Consider the following 19,640-nt stretch of genomic DNA (forward strand, 5'->3'; position numbering starts at 1 on the left):
GATTTTGCCGAACTGATTAATTGATATCTGCACTTGATAAATTGGCATATGTCTGTATCTGATAGATTTTTTCTGTTGGACCATTTTAACTTTTTCATTGTGGTTAAAAAATTGTAAATTTCCTGTCTGGTCATAGTTTTCAAGAACTCATTCCTTAATTGTTTACTTTACAGAACGTAAGGTTGCACCTTCTTTCACAAGAAAAATTCAAAATGTTGAAGGGACTGTTTGTCTTCCAGTGACATTTGAATGTCACGTTTCTGGTTCGACACCCATTGAAACCTCTTGGTATAAAGATGGTGTAAAATTGACCAGTGAAGAAAAATTAATTATATCTTTCAAAGGGAATGTAGCAACTCTTAAAATTCATAACGCTGAGATGGATCATGCTGGTGAATACACTTGCAAAGCTTCGAACATGGTTGGAGCTGTGTCATGTAGTTCCAAACTAACCTTGAAAGGTTTGTTGGGTTACATATTAATTAATTATCTTCAGTTCTTTGTCTTTATTATCTTATATCCTAATTTTATAAATTTAGACCTGTTTCTTTTAACTAACAGTAATTGCTTTGCTGCTGGTACTATTACAATAGAAAATAATTACTTTTTGTTATATTTTTAGAAGCCAAAGTTGCTCCTGTATTTGACAAAAGATTAGAACCAGTCGAAGTTATCATTGGGCAAAGTTTAGAACTTGAATGCCATTTAATTGGCTCTTCCCCAATTAAAGTTATCTGGCAGAAGAATGGCAAAGAGATTCGCCCAGGTGGCAATTACAAGATAACCTGCGTGGAAAATACACCTCACTTGACAATTCTAAAAGCAGACAAAGGAGATGCAAGCCAGTTTGTGTGTGAGGCTAGCAATGATATTGGAAAGGACTCATGCAAGGCGTTAGTGACTGTAAAAGGTATTTCTCCATATCAGTAGTTATTTTTTTCCCCTGGCGTAATATTCTAGGTTGAGTGTTATTCATTTTAAGGAAGAATGTTGCTTCTTGTTGGGTATACTTCTTTATTTTGATAATTTTCCAGTGACCTGTTCTGTTTTCTTCATTTTATCCATCTGGGGTTCTTCTTTTGAAGTAAAAACTTGAAGAAAAAAGACAATTACTTGCTGTGAAAAGTAATATTGAATATTGTGAAAATCTTTTTCATCCATCCGCATCAATTAATCTTTGGACGGAAGTCTCCCATGCCTCCACCAGAGGGTTCAATGGCTGGCAGGGGGAGAATAAGGATGGGAGTCCAAATATCAGTTGTAAATCAGAATGGATCTCCCGCTGATGCCTCCGTGGCGGATTAGCAAATCCACTGGAACCTGGTATGAAACTGATTTGCATCCCGATTATGGGATACAGATGAAGGACCAACCCTAATCTCCCCTCCCACCTCCACGCCTGATTCTCCGTGATGCCAGCAGGGAAACACATTGTTCTAGCAGTGTGTTTGGGGAGGATCATTCAGATGGATCTTCCAATATCAATGTCACTGAGGAGGTCCATCCTCAGAGTGTTCCTGGGGATCCATCTTCTGTTTCAGGATGACCATCTTCATTCTTCAGTGGTGGGTCAATGATGTTGCGCGCCTTTTAAATGAGGATACAATGGTGGGACATGTGCCATCAAGTCTGTTCTTGCACAGAATACAATGCAAAATGCCCAGGATACAACATTAATAAGTTTAGGCCAGAAGATATGGCAGTCTCTACATCAGGATGCACTCCTTACCCCCACCACAGAATTTATTCCCAGATGGGACAACACTACCCTTAATTCCACTCTTCACCATTCTTCTGCAAACAAAATTTCTGAATTTCACTTTTTAACTGATTTCTCTTGTTGAAGCATAACTTCATTGAGTAAGTAAAAAATATATCAATTATTTGGATATTTATAATATTGATCCATCTTGAAATGCCTGTCTGTTACAGAACGTAAAATCCCACCAAGCTTCACTAAAAAACCTCTGGAAGAAATACATGATACAGAAGGAAAATCTATAAAACTTGAAAGTCGTGTTTCTGGTTCACAACCAATATCTGTAACCTGGTTCAAAGATGAACACGAGATCCTGCAAACTGAAAATTATGATGTGTCGTTTAAAAACAATGTAGCAGCACTGAACATTAAGAAAGCACATCTTAATGATTCTGCTGTTTATACATGTAAAGCAGCTAATGAAGCAGGCACTGCAATGTTTACTGTGTCTGTTGTAATCCAAGGTTAGTGATGAAGACAATTTTATTTTTAGTGCCTGATAATGTAGATGAAGAAACTAATGCGTACACATGCTGCCATTGCTAATTTATTCAAAAAAATATATATATAGACATCCTTTAATTATTCTTCTGTCCGATATGCATTCTAAAATCATTACTTGTTGTCAACTGTTATCAACATTTTCTTTAGATCTTGTCTTCCCATCAATGCTCCATTACAGAAAATATCAATAGCTGTTGAATGTGAACTAAAAATAAGTAGAAATTGTTTTGAAAGTTATTTACATTTCGCTAAGTTCTGAGGCAGTAGGTTATTTTTGTAGGATTGGGCATTTTTTTTTCCTATCCTTATGCCTCTTCTTCAGAGCTGAAGAGAGGGAGAAATATGATGGAGATTCTATCCTGTATAAGAGGGACTGGATCAACCAGAGCAAAGTAGAAGGTCAATGATAGGTGGAAGTAGGAGATATTGCAACAAAGATAAGTAGCTCACAAGACAGAGGAAGTGTTAATGGCCGTGTGAAGTGCTACAGAAGGTGTTAGTAATAGCAAAAAGATAAGATAGCATGTGTTAGTGGAAGGACAAAGTTCAGTGCTGAACGAAAGCAAAACTAACTGACAGATGGCCCAGTGGGAAAAGAAATGTTCAGGATTTAAAAACAAAGGGTCAAGTTGGAAGAGAAAGGTCACAGTTTAAAGTTGTCCAATTTAATGTTAAGTCCTAAGGGCCACCTTCTATAGGCGTTCACACTGCCATGAACAAATCCTCTGTTTGGTTACCTGCACAATATTGTTGCAATCTCTCCTAGTTCCCATCTATTGTTGATGCACTCTTTTCCATCCCTTACACAGAATATAGTCTATCACATTTCTTCATCTCAAAAATATTAGCACTATTTTTCTCTCAACAGATGCTGCCAGAATTGCTGAGTTTTTCCAGTATGTTTCCATTTCAGATCTCCAGCATCCATAATATTTTGCTACTGTTTTACCTGCCTGTGACTGCAATGAACTCAAGCTAAAGTGGCCCGAGTTCTAATCTCAATTGACAGTAATTCAGATTATTTTTCTTTTTGGTCAAGTTTTTCCATTTCTTGGGCAGGTTACCCGATGAAACATTGTGTGAAGTGAAGATGCTAAACACCTCCAGAATTAATATTGCCCAACATCAACGCATATTTTGTTAACAAATTATAAAGTGCCATTAATGATATCCACAACACTAAACCTTCCGGGACGAAAGAGGAAATGTGATGATGTGAAACAGCAGTAGCGATGAGTAACCTCAAAGGGGAGGGGGTGTATGTACTGGGTAAAATAGATAGTTTAAAAAATCTTGATCTTATGTTTGATGCTGGCAGGCTTTCCATTTTAAATACTGACATGCAATTTATTGTGTTTTAGAGCTTTTAAAGCCTCCTGTCTGTGACATACCACTTAAACCAATGACAATTACCGAAGGAGAATCATTGAAGCTGAGCTGCCATGTCCATGGGTCTGAACCAATTAAGATACAATGGTTTAAAGACAGGAAAGAAATTAACAAATCTGATAGATTGAATGTAACCTTCAAGGATGGCACAGCTGCCCTAGAATGTAAAACATCTACCAAAACAGATAGTGGTGACTACCTATGTAAAGCTACAAATGAAGCTGGAAGTGTCTCTTGCAAAGCAAAACTAACAGTCCAAGGTATGGGGTTGATATGAAATAGATTAGCATTGTTATGTGTACACCATAAGGAGGCTAAAAGCTCTTACTAATCATGTTTTGTTCAGCTTATCTAACCTCTTTAGCCTTACTGCATTAAGAGGATAATCTGTGGAGCAATGAGATCCGTTACTTGAAGTATTGAAATATTGAGGTGATCCGCTCAGCTGTATAGGTGACATTGGATTGCTGGACCGTTCACCAATGGCTAAGTGCATCAGCAGTGACAAAACCAGCTTTATCATTGGTCAAATATACTTCAAGCTGGCAGTAGTAATCTTTTGTTAGTCAAAACTTCTAAAGGTGCTGAACTCGACAGGCACATTTTAAAAAGGAAGAAAACGTTACTTCTTACTTTTGAACTCTTAAATCCTGTATTTGTTTCTTGCAGTTAGATAGCAACTGTTGTTTCATACTGATTAACTACATATCTCACAGACTGAATATAAAGCTTTTCTCTGATACAATTTCTGTTATCACTGCAGTATTTCAAATGCTGCTGAAAGATCTTCATTTGAAGTTTAATTCCTGGTGTCTTTGATCACAATATTAAACACATTTATGTAAAGTTTGGTTTCATGAACATGCTACAAGAGTCAAATAGTTCTTAAACCGATGATGGTTTAACACATTATTCATTGAGACTTTCATAATTTATTCATGGTTTCAAAAGGGTATCTTAATCTGTAATTATTTTGTTTTGTCTTATTACATGGGTGTGAACACATTTAAAAATACAAATAATAACATATCATAGAAATTGGAGGGTCATAGAAATTGGATACATATATCTTTGACTAATAAGGCATGGAGGCAGCTCTGGCCAGTATTTTGTTCTTCCAGTTTTGTGTAATGGTATTCCATTGGGACCTAACACTAACATTAACTCAAATGGGCTCCCAAATGTGAATTCCTATGATTCTGCATACATAATGCTCAAAAATAGGCACATTCTGTATGGATATATTATAGTTTTTCAAATTGTCAAATTGATACCTTAGCAGTATCTGCACTGCACTGCTAATGCTTGTTATGCATATTTTTCACAATGTCCTGAAGACTTCATTCAAAAGTGAGATATACGAGGTGAATCCATGTCAATTCTAGAAAGGGAGAGGAATACTAAAATTCTAAGTATGTAATAACAAGAAGATATTTTAAAAAAACATTTACACCAGTACACTTGCTAGCATACTTTGTTACTTTTGTAGCATATTGGCGATGTCAGTACAAGGTGGATTTCAGCTTTTTCACACATTTATTATTTATATTAAATACATTTTTGATGGTGGACATCAGATGTATAAGTTAAGACAGTTTCGAACTTTTTACAAGAGAAATTTTACTCTGCTGCACAAACAAATACATACACTGATCTAAATATTTGGAGGAGCTTGTTACCCTTGGAAAGGAAGATGTCAGTGGGTGTTCCAAGGGTAACAAGCTCCTCCCCAACTCAAAGAACAAAGAACTCGTTCAAACAGTGCCTGTCAGAGGAGTGATCAATCAAACAACTTCAGGAATTTATTTAAGTGGAGACAGTCAAGAAGCCACAAAAGTCATCTACAAGTTCCAAGACTCCTATTACTTCTCAAAAACACAAACTTGAAGAACTTTGTCCGGCAAAATGATTGTCCCATGAAGCTCACAGCTGCGTAAAGAGATGAAAGCTTCTTGCATGCAGTCAATGCAGATGTTCCATTGGAGTTTCTTTTCACAAGTTTCTTATTTTTAATTCATCCATTTTTATGGTTGGAGGCAGATTTCAGATATATAAATTTATGCATTAATATCTAGTATCAACTCCCCAGTCTCAAATGAAGATTACCTGTCATAGACCCTTAGAAGAGATTTCTTAGGAGAAACCCCATAGTTGGTTCAATGTTATCAGCTGGAGGGAAGCATAGATCATGCTGTAAGTGGATTTAAATCTTGGCAGGAGAAAACGCATCAACAGGCTTTCCACAAAGGCAAGATCATACGTTTTGAGTTAACTGAAAAATTACACTTTGTATTATTTAACTTGTACTGTTTTCATATCTCACATTTTCTCAAAGACATAGTGACATCATGCACAAGCAAACACCGATACAGCTGTGCAATATCACGTGCCCCAGGATGTGAACAAAAAATAATGAAAACATGTCATCTGCATGTGATGACATGATCATACACTAAACAATGAGGAAATAGATTAAATATAAAGTCAAACACCCTACAACCTCCATGTATAGAAGATTGCAGGAGGAACAAGAGGAAATCATACTCACACTTTGCATAAACTTTACATAGATGTATAGATGATAGGAGCAGGAGGAGGCTTTTTGGCCCTTCGAGCCTGCTCCGCCATTTATCATGATCATGGTTGATCATCCAACTTAATAGCCTAATCTTGCTTTCTCCTCATAACCTTTGATCCCATTCGCCCCAAGTGCTATATCTAGTCGCCTCTTGAATGTATTCAATGTTTTAGCATCAACTACTTCCTGTAATAATGAATTCCATAGGCTCACCGCTCTTTGGGTGAAGAAATGTCTCCTCATCTCTGTCCGAAATGGTTTACCCTGAATCCTCAGACTGTGACCCCTGGCTCTGGACCCACCCACCATTGGGAACATCTTCCCTGCATCTATCCTGTCTCGTCCTGTTAGAATTTTATAAGTCTCGATGAGATCCCCCCTCATTCTTCTGAATTCCAGCGAGAACAATCTTAACCTAGTCACTTGTTGAATTTATGGCAATCATTTGCAGTAAGCAACAACTGCACTAAATCACAGAGTATAAGAAGCAATTCACTGCTCAAACACTACTGCTTTTCGATATTGCTGGAATTAGTATAATATAGATTTGTGCAGCTGAAATTCAGACTCAGACCTGCCCTGACTACAGAGCAAAATAAAAGGAATCGGATCTCGCTGCTCCTCTGCAGATTCATGGTGCTCTTGTCTCCAGACTTGCACAACACAGATTGAAAACTGCACGGAGGTGAGGTGCACCCTGAAATGCTTGGCCAGACTATTAGATCTTCATTGCGGCTTGTTTAATTTAAAAGAAATATTGATGTTCCTTATAACATTTGTTTGCTGTGAGAAGTTTGACAGTGAGAACTAAAACAATGCCATTTAAAATAATTTTCACTTGTTCTGGTTTAGAAAAAGCTGCAGCAAAGAAAGTGGTTTCTCCACCACAGCCAGATAAGATCTTCTTCATTGAGAAACCAAAGAGTTTGAAAGTAACAGCAAGTAAGTGCACCATGGAATATTTCTTCTTGTATGTTTATTAAAAGAAAGCATTTCTGAATAACGCAAAACATTACAGAGTAAAAGTGAGCAAGTACTTACAATGCTACACCATTGACTGCTAGAAGGTGTTAATGTAAATTTTAGTCAAAATAATTTCACATACATTCATAGAAACCCTATAGTGCAGAAGGAGGCCTTTTATCCTGCACTGCACTTCTGAAAGAGCACCCTATCTAGGCCTATGACCCTCTCTATCCGTGTAACTCCATCTAACCTTTTGGATGCTAAGAGGCAATTTACCATGGCATATCCTCCTAACCTGCACATCTTTGGACACTAAAAGGCAACTTACCATAGCATAGCCACCTAACCTGTACATCTTTGGTTTGTGGTTGGAAACTGGAGCACCGGAAGGGAACCCACGCAGACATGGAGTGAATGTACAAACACTATACAGTTACCCAAGGTCGGAATCGAACCTCGGTCCCTGGCGCTGTGAGGCAGCATGCTAACCACTATGCCATCTCATATATCCTGTTTGCAAATACTTTGTTTTGAAAGATAACAAAATAGATAAAACCAAATCTTTAATAAGCAAAGTTTTTAGTTCAAATTGTCATTGTGCTATCAGTCAAAAGGGCTAACTTATGTCCTCTGCATAATTTATGTTCCTCCCTATCTTTGTACTTTATTTATGTCATTCGTCTGGAGAAAATTGGTTTAATGTCCTTTGTTGGGTTGTGCAGGAAGAGAACACAAAACAGGGTTCCGTTACTGTGTTGTTTAAGCACATTTCCTCGCACATTAACTAAAGTGTGGATGCCATTTATTAAACAAAATAGGACAAGTTAGTTCATAGATGTTTGGTGGGAAAATTAAAGAGGGTAAAAATTTAAAAAACAATGTCATTAATCTTAATCATATTCTACATTGCAGAGAGTGTCGCAACATTCATTGCAAAGGTTGGTGGTGACCCGATTCCAAATGTTAAATGGATGAAAGGTAAATGGAGGCAGATTAACCATGGTGGCCGAATTATTGTACAGCAAAAGGGTCAAGAGGCCAAATTGGAAATCAAAGATGTGATAAAAACTGATGCCGGCCAGTACAGATGTGTAGCATCTAACAAATCTGGCGAAATTGAAAGCAATGTAAATTTGGAAATCGAGGAGAAGAAAGAAATTATTGCTGAAACAGACTTCAGAGCTAAACTGAAGAAGTAAGTATGTTCGATTTGGTGGGATAGTTAAGGTTCTGATTCATAACATGAATGAACAAATGATATTTGAATGTAGTGCTTGTCATTTTATGATTACCTCTCCTGTTAACCAGATAAAATAATAAATGTCCATAAAGTTTAACGTAACATAATCTTTTTTAGGCGTAGCAGATTTGTCATTGATTTTTTAAAAATTACATTTTATGTAGGAGTTGGTAACATAATTTTACAGAAGTATATCACATTAGTTTTGGTCCATCAACTTATACATTTAATTACTTTACATTTTATTTCAAATACAGTATTAATTGATTTATATTTGCCATTTATTTTAAAAAGAACACCTTCCAAACAAAAGGAAGAAGAAGTAGACAAGGATATCGACATTGTAGAACTGCTAAGGAATGTTGATCCAAAGGAATATGAAAAGTATGCCCGCATGTATGGAATTACTGATTTCCGTGGTCTGCTTCAAGCCATTGAACAACTGAAAGCCAGCAAAGAAGATGAAACTCACAGAATGGTGAGTTTCTTTCTGATAATTTCTCTGTGTGTTAATACTGCACAGTATGCTATTGTCTTTATGCAGAATAAAAACCTTACATGGGTATTATGCTATACTTTTTTGTTGCTGCCTTTAACTCATTGTTGCTTTATTAAGGAGTTGGAAGAACATGAACGAGGCCCTGAAGAAGAGGAGTTCAATGAACTCATCCAGTATATCCAGCAAAGAATAGAAAAAGTTGAGGTATGATCTGCATTATAACGAATGAATGGTGACCTCAAGTTGTGTTTTAGTACAGTGTTTTATAGGGTTTTGTTTGAAATTAATATATTTTTAAAAAATTATCTCTGCAGCCCATTGAATTAATCAAGGACATTGAAGATCAAATCGTACGCACAGAAATGGATGCAGTGTTTGAATGTGTGATAAAGATAAACTATCCTGAAATAAAACTTTCCTGGTACAAAGGAACTGAAAAGTTGGAATCAAATAGCAAGTATGAAATTAGCATTGATGGTGACATTCATTGCTTAAAGATCAAAAACTGTGCATTGCAAGATCAAGGCAACTTCCGCATTGTCTGTGGCCCACATATTTCTAGTGCTAAACTGACTGTTGTCGGTAAGTACTGTTTGCATTTTTACTTCTGAATGTTCTTTCCTTTCATTAACTCGTCTAACTTACTTTTGTTGAATTCTGTTTTCCAGAACCCATAGTTGAACAGCACCTTGAAAGTCTTTCTGGCAAAGAAGGCCATATTTGTATCATGGTTTGCCAGTTTTCCTTACCAAACCTGAAAACTGAGTGGTTTAGAAATGGTAGAAGGATTGAGGGACGAGGCAGATATTCCATAGATGTTGCAGATAAGTTGCAGAAAGTCACTATTAGTGACTTGAAACCAGAGGATCAAGGCAGATTTACTTGCAAGTTTGAACATCTTGAAACATCTGCAGATCTATTTGTTGAAGGTTTGTAGTTCTACCAAAAGTCTTAACTGAGTTGTACTTTGAAGATTAGTTTTGTACAAGTCCTGTATTGTTTGTGTCCTTGTGTGTTATAGCGCAACCAATTGAATTCACAAAGGCAATCCAGGATATTGTGGTGAAAGAACATGAGTCAGCTATATTTGAATGTGAAGTGTCCTTTGATGATGCCATTGTAACCTGGTTTAAAGATACACTGGTGCTTAAAGAAAGTCCAAAGTACAGTTTCAGAAGAGATGGGCGGCGACATTTTATGACTATCCATAATGTCACAACAGAAGATGAAGGTGTGTATAGTATAGTCATGAACGTGTTACTTCTATTACAGTAATTATCTATCCATCTGAGTTATCTATCTGCAAATTAGATATTTGGGTTAAGGAAAAGCATTGAAATTATGTGAAATATGTATAGGCCACACTTTTAGGTAATGTGCACAGTTCTGGTCTTCATAGCCAAATTGGGCACCATACTGGTGGCACCATTCCATTCTGCCAACCCACTTCTGCCGGTGATTTTACCAACAGTGGATGCAATATTATGGAGCCTACTTGCCCGTGGGTCAGTTGAGGCCCTTCATGGCAATTAATTGCAAGAGAGGTCTGTGTACATTTTGAGCCCCCAGGTCTTTCAGAGCCTACCCCCCACCATTATTCCCCTTCCTGCTGGCATGCCCGCCCTTACCACTCCTCCTCACCCCCTTCAATGGGACTCTTCAGCCTGTCCCCAGTGAAGCCCCGAACTTGCCTTCACAGCTGGCTGCATCTCAGCATTTTTCTGTCTGGAACTTATGCAATCCGAACAGCGACCACCAGTCCCATTGTCACTGCTGGGAAGAGAGCTGCTGCCCATTTAATTTCCCATAATTTTTGAGGCAGGCTTTCCCCCACAATGGGGGTGTTAAATGGCTGTGGGGTGAGCAGGAGTGCTTTCCCCAAACTTTTATGCCAAGGTTGGGGACCCTGCAAAATTCAGCCACGTATCGCAAGAAAGGATATAGAGGAACTGGGGAAGGTGCAGAAAAGGTTTACAAATATGACATGAGAATAGATAGCTTTTCAGCATAAAGAATGATTGCTCAAAAATATCAGGCTCAAAGTGACCTGATAGAGGTCTCTAAAAATATGGAAGGATTGGATAGACTAAATTGTTTCACTTGTAGAGCTATCAAAATCTAAAGGCCATACATAAGATAGTCACTAATAAGGAGTTCAGGAAATCATCTTTACTCATTGAGCAGTTCGATTGTTGAACTTGCTGCCACAGAAATATTTAAGGTGAATAGCATGAATGTATTAATAATAATGTTTATTAGTGTCACAAGTAGGCTTACATTAACACTGCAATGAAGTTACTGTGAAAATCCCCTGGTCGCCACACTACGGCACCTGTTCGGGTACACTGAGGGAGAATTTGGAATATCCAAGCACATCTTTCAGGACTTGTGGGAGGAAACCGGAGCACGCAGAGGAAACTCGCTCAGACACAGGGAGAACATGCAGACTCTACATAAACAGTGACCCAAGCCGGATCCCTGGCACTGTGAAGCAACAGTGCTCATCACTGTGTTATCATGCAGCTTATGGTCTAGAAGGGAAAGCTGTGTGAAGTCAGGGTAGAAAATGTGGAGGGGCTGGCTAGAATCTTTCAATCCTCCTTTGATACAGGAGTAATGGCCAAGGAAATGAGACTTGCTTAAAAACGTGCAGAATAAGCCTGGCAATTACAGACCAGATGGTTTACTGTCTGTGGTAGGGATCTATTAGGAACAATAATTGGGAAGAAAAGTAGCAGCCACGTGGATAAACATGAACTAATAAAGAAGAGCCAGTACAAATTTGTTAAGGACTAACTTAATTAAGATTTAAATGGTATTACAGAAATGGTGAATGTGAACAGCACAGTTAATATTGTTTATAATGACTTTCAAAAGATCCTTGATACAAGTGACCCAAGCCGGGAATCGAACCCAGGTCCCTGGCACTGTGAAGCAACAATGCTAGCCGCCTTGCCGCACTATTATTTAAGGGGAAGTAGCATAAATGTATTTAAGGGGAATGTAAGGGGCAGCACGGTAGCATGGTGGTTAGCATAAATGCTTCACAGCTCCAGGGTCCCAGGTTCGATTCCCGGCTGGGTCACTGTCTGTGCGGAATCTGCACGTCCTCCCCGTGTGTGCGTGGGTTTCCTCCGGGAGCTCCGGTTTCCTCCCACAGTCCAAAGATGTGCGGGTTAGGTGGATTGGTCATGCTAAATTGCCCGTAGTGTCCTACAAAGTAAGGTTAAGGGGGGGTTGTTGGGTTACGGGTATAGGGTGGATATGTGGGTTTAAGTAGGGTGATCATTGCTCGGCACAACATCGAGGGCCGAAGGGCCTGTTCTGTGCTGTACTGTTCTATGTTCTATGTAAATAAGTGCATGAAGGAGCTCGTGAAATAACGTATGGTGGGAGGAGCCTCATGCAGAGCATAAACATTAGCAAAGATTATTTGAGCTGATTGGCCTTTTTCTGTGTTGTGATTATTATGCAATACTGATTTCAAATAAAACGTAGGTAAATATAGGAGTACAAAATTGTATTTTTCAGGGGTTTATTCAGTAATTGCTCAACTTGAACCAAGAGGTGAAGCTAAAAGCACTGCAGAACTTTACGTATCAAGCCAAGGTAGGTGCAATTGTAACTTAATGCACCTTTATAATTAAACTACAACATTTCCTTTGCAATTTTACTCATTTTCATTGATGCTAAAATCTGTTTTCTGCAGAAATCACCTTGAAGCCCAGGAAACCTGGTGGGTAATCTGTCAAAAAAATAATTTAGTCCAGTTCTTAAATTTTCCTCAATATTGCAATGAAGTACAAGAAGAACTAATTGATTTCATCCTCCCTGAGGCAAAAGTTGTGCAAAAAGCATTAAATAAACTTTAGTAGAAATATTTTTAAAACAAGCTTATATTTTTAGTCATGTTTTATTTTGAGTTTAAAATAATATGCATGAGATGTCAGTGATCAATAATTTAAAAGTTGTCTCTAGCATGACTACTTGTCAATTATCATAATACTCTTGTTCAAATATTTTCAGACTGTAGTTCAGATATTAAAACCTAAAATACTAGTTCAAAATTTAGGCCATAATCTTGTGTTCTCACTCGTGGCAAGCTTGGAGGTGGAAAGTACATACCAAGACCCTCTCCTCTTGCCAGAATTAAACTCTGGACAGGAAGGCCCATCCATGGTCGATCTTCATACGCTGACAGAACTGAGACCCTTAAGTATCTGATTAATGACCACTTAAGGATCTTATCCTGCTGTTGCTACTAATAACCCAGCTGCAGGAAAGTTTGTTGTCATATGGTGTGTATGACAAGTAAAGCTGTTTAACAACTTGTCAGCTCCAGGGGTGTGGTGTGATCATAGTGGTTCTTCATTCAAAGGTACTCGGTGCCTGATCGAGGGACTGGATATCAAGAAGTGGAGGGACTGCTGTTAGCCATGGCCCTGCTCTTGTTGTCAACTCCCTCTCATCTTGACACAACCTGCATTACGTACCTGTAGTCTGGGTCACTCCATGATCCTGGAACTGTGCATCGGGCAGCAGCCTTGGACTCTAATGACAATGCTGGGCACAAGAGCTGTTGGCCTCTGATTGGTTGCCAACTCTTGGCAGATGTGACCTCCGTCACTAGGGCCTTGTTTTCAGGGAAAGAACCGCCTCAGACATCGCCACTATCTGACTGGTGCGAAGGTCAGTGACCCTCCCCAAAATGTGGTACCGTGGGTCTCATGCAGACTCTCCAGCCAGCAAGCGAGACTCCCGACGCCCTAACAAGATTTCACTCTTAACTTAATTTCTTACATTAAATAGTTCAATAAAATAGTAATACCGTAGATGCTCAGAAAGAATGGAATTACCATTCCTATGTATTGTTTATATGCTTCTGACATTTGAATTCCAGCTGAAAAAATACCACTTTTATTTTATAATTTTTATTGTCACAAGAAGGCTTACACTGCAATGAATTTACTGTGAAAAGCCCCTAGTCACCACATTCCGGCACCTGTTCAGGTACACAGAAGGAGAATTCAGAATGTCCAAATTACATAACAGCACGTCTTTCGGGACTAGTGGGAGGAAACTGGGGCATCCGGAGGAAACCCATGCTGACACAGGGAGAATGTGCAGACTTCGCACCGACAGTGACCCAAGCCCGGAATTGAACCTGGGACCGTGGCGTTGTGAAGCCACAGTGCTAGCCACTGTGCTGCCCAGATAACAGATTTCACACAACAGAGCAGATAATTTAGAAATGTATTGTCAAGGGGATCTTGATTAAAATGGCAAGGGTTTCTTCCAAAACCAAAATTTCAATTCAGTAATGTTTATTTGTTAAAAGCACATTTTGGTTTCTTGTCCACAACTTTCAGCAAATTTTTGTATCTCTCTTTGTGACCTTTTCAATAAGCTGTGCAGATGCATCTTGTTTGAATTTTTGGAATTATTTGTTATTTATGTATGTTTTCCTCATTTCTATGTTGTAGAAGAAGAATGGAGAGAAGAATTAGGTAACATATTTATATTCTTTACAATTCAATAAGCTATGGTGATGATTAATTGCTGGGCATTCCAACATTCTTTGAAAAAATTACTGAAATAATCAAACACTGCAGATTCTGGAAATCATGTCGAAACCTCAGGTGGGATTCTTCGGCTGCGCCTGTCCGCTGATCGGAAAGTCCCACATGAGGTCAATGGACCTTTACATGGTCCCCGGGCCATCCGTGGCGATCTTGCGGCGGGCGCGGCTGAAGAACCATGGGTAGAATTCTCCGTAAGGCCCGGCGCCGTCGTGAAACCCGGAGAGGTTCACGACGGCGTCGGAAGCCGCTCCTTGCCCCGTATTCTCTCCTCCCCCCCCCCGGGGGGCTAGGAGGGCCATGTCGTGAATCTCAGCCACGGGGCCTTGTCGCTGGCGTCAAGGCCCGGCGCACCGAGAATGACGCGGCCGGCGCGCCTAATGACGTCAGCCGCGCATGCGCGGGTTGGCCGGCACCAACCCGCGCATGCGCAGCTGACGTCACGACGGCTGACGGCTCAAACCCGCGCATGCGCGGTTGCCGTCTTTCCCTCCGCTGCCCCGCAAGACGGGCGGCTTGATCTTGCATCTTGTTGGCGGCCCGTGATTCTCCGAGCGGCATGTCGTAAAACGCGACACGCCATTTTGGGGGGGGGGGTGGGAGAATCGCAGGGGGTGCCAGAGCGGCCCTCCCGCGATTCTCCCACCCGGCATGGGAGCGGAGAATCGCGCCCCTAGCCTCTAATAAGCCAGAAATACTCAGCAGGTCTGCAACATCTGTGGAATGTTAATGGGTAAAATCTTAACAGGCAAGGAGTGGTGGCTTTGGGTGTGAGTAGGGAGTTACGATCTCGAAAGGTGATGCCAGGTTGGAATCCTAGCACCATCCAGTCCACCCCCGAATTAGCACAAGCTGTGCCGATGCTGAGCATGGGAGGCATGACCAGTGGAGAGGGTGGGACGAAGGCAGGACTGGCAGGGGGTGGGTTGAAAGGGAAGGGTGAGATGGAGGCAGGAATTGGGCTGGATTGGTAGGGGGGTGCGGCAGGCACAAGATTCGAATATGAGGGTCAAAGACTATTCCGAGGGCATTTTTAAGAGATTGTTCAGGAGAATGTGAAAGACTGTCTGGGTGCAATTTAAATATGCCACCAGGACCTTTAACTCCATGAGATAACGGTGAGGTGTGTGGTGTCCTGCCCACCTCACAGTGAGATCTGCCGAGCTCCGCGGATGCATAAGTAATTAACTGAACAGTGGACTATCGTGAGTGCTTAGCCATCTGGCTGCCCAGCGGAATCACTCTGACCTTCCTGCCCACCACTGGACTTGGTCATCAGTGTACCCTCTCCCGTGGATTTCCCAGTGGTGTTGGGTGGCTTCAATGGGAATTCCCACTGACAGTGGCAGGAATAGGGAATCCCACCACCAACGAACAGTGAGCCATGGAGAAACACGGGGCTGGGAGATTGGAGAATCCCGCCCTAAAATGCCGAAAGAAAGTGTCGTAATAGAAATCATTTAACTAAATTGAGAAATTTCTTGTTTGTTTTTGCAAAAATATACTGACCTGTCTCAAGAGTTATGTATGAAATATGATCTGTGACTGATTGCAAGCTAATAAAATATAATTCTTTTAAAGTCCCTGAAAAACGCAGGATAAGTGAAGAAATTTCTTACACAATTTTGGAGGAAGAGAGATCAAGTCATTGGAAAGGTACAGGAAAGTCATATTACCTTGATCAAATACCTAACCACAACTTATCTAGCCTTATTTAGAAAGAATTAATATTTGTGTGAGGTCTTAGAAAACTACTGGTGTGCTTAGAATTGCATGGAACATTATCCAGCACTTTAAGGAGAAGTTATAATTTTTTTTTTGCCAACTTCGGTGCTTTTTGATTAGTTAAATTCATTGAAAGAGGCTCTGCACATTATAGTTCTTCATTCAGATTTCTTAAATACAGTTTGAGGTTTTTTGTAACAAAGAAAAGTGGTGTGACGTCACAAATGTTTTTTTTAAGTTTCTGAGGTTCACGAGACAACCGACTACATTTCTGTTGAGGAAATTTATGTAAAAGAAGGTACAAAAATTAACAGTATTGTGTCTTTTTAACAAGTGTGCTTTTTGTGCTGTTACTATTTTATTCTTGAGGATGTTTTTCTTTAAATAATCACTCCCTTCTTGTTTTTTCTTTTTGAATTCTAATGATGTACTTCACCATCTTTTTGTTTATTAATTTTTGCTTAACTGTTGAATAAATTCAAGTCTCTTTGAATGTGTGTGTTTGTGTTGGCCCCCATCTTTTAGAGAAAGTTTTTGTTTGATTCTGGAAGTCTGATTGTGATACTTTGTGTAATTAGTGTAAAAAAGCAAGATTTTCCACTTGAAAGAAAGTTGAACTTCCCTCAGGATTTTTTAAAGAATTTAAAATCTCAATATATTCAAATTAGTTTAATATTTTCAGTAATGAAACTAATTAGTTGTGGACCTTATTAAATAGTAAGCATGTGAGTTTCAAAACTCAACTATGTTGTCTAACTTTCTATACTACTAATAGGTATGATAAGCACAGAATATTTGTTGATATAGTTTGTGAAATGTGCATAAATGTCTTCTGTTAATTGGTGTAGTCTATAATAATAATTTCTTTAAAATGTCTGGATTTGCCAAAATAGCTGTACCTGAAAAAGTACCTGAACAAGCTGCTCCCCCTCGGATTCCTATTGTACAGGAGGCAATACCACACAAAGGTACAAAGAACTCGCAGTTTGTTTAGAACAAAGCATTCTGAGGGTGTGATCTAACAGCCCTGCTCATCGCAAACACAAATCCCGTTATGGCTGCTAAATCTCGCGTGAGGGCCAAAACGGGATTTAAGACCACGAGACCATAAGAAATAGGAACAGCAGCAGTCTGTTCAGCCCCTTGACCCTGCTCCACCATTCAACCAGATTATGACCGATCCGAAATTCACCACGTCCACTTTATAAGGCCATTTGCATCAGTGAAATCTCAGTTCGAGACCATCGCACCGATGATGTGATCAGGTTCATGCCCACGAGGGCATGAACATGATGGCCATTAAATTGAATACATTTCAATGTAATTTAACAGCTTTACGCTGTAACGTCAGCCCACGACGCATCCCGCCCGGGCACTGTGAAATCACTCTGGCACAAATCACTACTGGTTTTCAAAAGTGAAAACCAGCCATGATGTGCACACTTGGGACGGGGAGGTGCCTGGTACCCCCGGGGGTTGAGGGACATGGCCGGGCAGTGCCCTGATGCTTGGGGGAAGGGGGAAATTCCATCCTCTGTGACCTGTGGATCTTGTTAGTCTTCATTGTGTTTTCTCACAACAAATGCCAGCTTGTTATATCTATATTTGCTTTTTTAACATTTTTGTAGTGCTTTTTAAGATTTGATGTAAAAAAACTTGTTCAAAGCAGTTTTTATTCTTCATAATTGCTATTGTCTGTGTACACATCTATTACTGATAATTTTTAATGTTTTGTGAAAAACGTTTAACATTGTCAAACCTTTGTTTGTTTATACGTTATTGAACTAATTTAGAATTGTGTGTCTTGTAAAAATTGTACATGTCTATGAAAGTTTGGATTCACACTTGTCCAGGACTAATAACCTTTACATTGTCAATAAAGTGCCAATAGAATATTACTTCAATCATTTGTATTACTAACTCTTCCATAAGTACTCCAGGACAAATTGAGCCAGTTCCATCAGCAACGTCACTGATGACCAACCTTGGGATTATTTCTATTGCAGGCACTTCCAATTGCACTTTTGTCAGATGCTACCAGGGCAGTAGCATCATCATTAGAAAACCGATGCAAGGAACTAATGCAACCTTTAGATCTGATTGCCTGTGATATATTTGCACAAACTCGTTACAAACGAGGATTTGATGCAGATCCAACAAAATGTAGTGCAGAGTGGCGGATTCCACATTTTACCACCACACTCCCCCACCTCAACCATATTTTGATTTTACACTTAACAAATTAGGAATTTTTGAGCACACATTTCCTTAGAATTCTAACTAAGAAGATTTGTAATTATTGTTTAAACATTTAGAGCATCTTATTGTTTTTTTGTTTCAGGTGACTGTGCTTTGTTGTTTAGTTGTTGTAATGTGTGATTTTATTCTATATGCTTTGCTCCATCTTTCAAACGTCTTGCAAATTAAATCTTTTTTGAATAATTTATCTAAAAATGAAAATATTCTTTAAAGAGCCGAAGAAGCCTGTTGCTGAGGAGGTTACGCAAATTACAGTTTCAAGAAAGGAAATAGTGCCTCCAAAGAAAGGTATGGAAATATTCATATGGAAATATTCATATGGAAATATGCAGATTTTAAAAATGACTTAGTAAAAGAAGAAAACATGTAGGGCAGGATTCTCCGTTGGCCGACGCTGAGATCAGGAACAGCGATCGGGCGGAGAATGGCTCCTGACACCCAAATCAGGGCAGGTACCGGTTTGAAGCCGGGTCGCGATGCTCCACCCCCTCCATGTGCAGTACGGACCCACTGATTCTCCGAACCTTTTCCACGCATTCCCCAGGCATTTCACACGGCGCTGGTGCTAGCCCCTCACCGGTAGAGGAATCGGTGGGAATATTGTGCCGATTTTCCCGTTGTGAAATGCCTCGAATCCTCCATTGGCATCGGCACTTAGCCTCGGGAACTGAGCATCCAGCCCATGATTTGGCTGGATTTGCTGTTTGGGAGGAATTTTACGTCATTTCCTGAGGTGAAGTCGGTGGTCAATCAGGCAAGAGGGTGGGGGTGGGATGAACCACTTTTCCTCCTGTGTCCCAATTAAGTCAAGGGTAGAAAGGCTTGTGGATGGCTTTTCTGGCTAGCCACCTTTAACTGAATGCCCACTCAATGGCAGATTGAAGGGCTTGCCATCAGGAAAAATGTGGGCTTGCTGAGATTCACCTGCATCTCCTTGCTGCTGACAGCTCCTCATATCCTGTGGCAACCATCTCATCATCACCCATCTGTGGCGTGAGGCCATCGTGATTAGGGCCTCGGTTGGGTGTATTGCTGGAACTCGCGTGCCAGCTCTGAGCTGCGTAGCAGCCAGCCTTTGGCTCTAGGGGGCGATTTCTGCCCTCGGGTTCTTGTTCCAGCAAAGGCCCATTGCTACCCTGTTA

At 39.9% G+C, this 19,640-nt stretch overlaps 1 protein-coding gene across 1 annotated transcript in view; it reads left to right on the plus strand.

Moving 5' to 3' along the window:
• LOC119961858 (titin-like) overlaps positions 1–19,640 on the plus strand; it is a 408,409-nt gene that overhangs the window by 165,124 nt on the left and 223,645 nt on the right. The window contains 18 exon segments of the mRNA XM_038789292.1: positions 174–461; positions 623–910; positions 1,933–2,223; positions 3,625–3,912; positions 7,083–7,172; positions 8,109–8,391; positions 8,731–8,914; positions 9,053–9,139; positions 9,250–9,517; positions 9,604–9,864; positions 9,957–10,166; positions 12,467–12,544; positions 12,645–12,671; positions 14,419–14,442; positions 16,096–16,170; positions 16,478–16,537; positions 17,133–17,207; positions 18,712–18,786. Of these exon segments, the coding sequence (XP_038645220.1) occupies positions 174–461; positions 623–910; positions 1,933–2,223; positions 3,625–3,912; positions 7,083–7,172; positions 8,109–8,391; positions 8,731–8,914; positions 9,053–9,139; positions 9,250–9,517; positions 9,604–9,864; positions 9,957–10,166; positions 12,467–12,544; positions 12,645–12,671; positions 14,419–14,442; positions 16,096–16,170; positions 16,478–16,537; positions 17,133–17,207; positions 18,712–18,786 (2,952 nt within the window).

This window comes from Scyliorhinus canicula, chromosome 2 (assembly GCF_902713615.1).
Source record: "Scyliorhinus canicula chromosome 2, sScyCan1.1, whole genome shotgun sequence".
Lineage (NCBI taxonomy): Eukaryota > Metazoa > Chordata > Chondrichthyes > Carcharhiniformes > Scyliorhinidae > Scyliorhinus > Scyliorhinus canicula.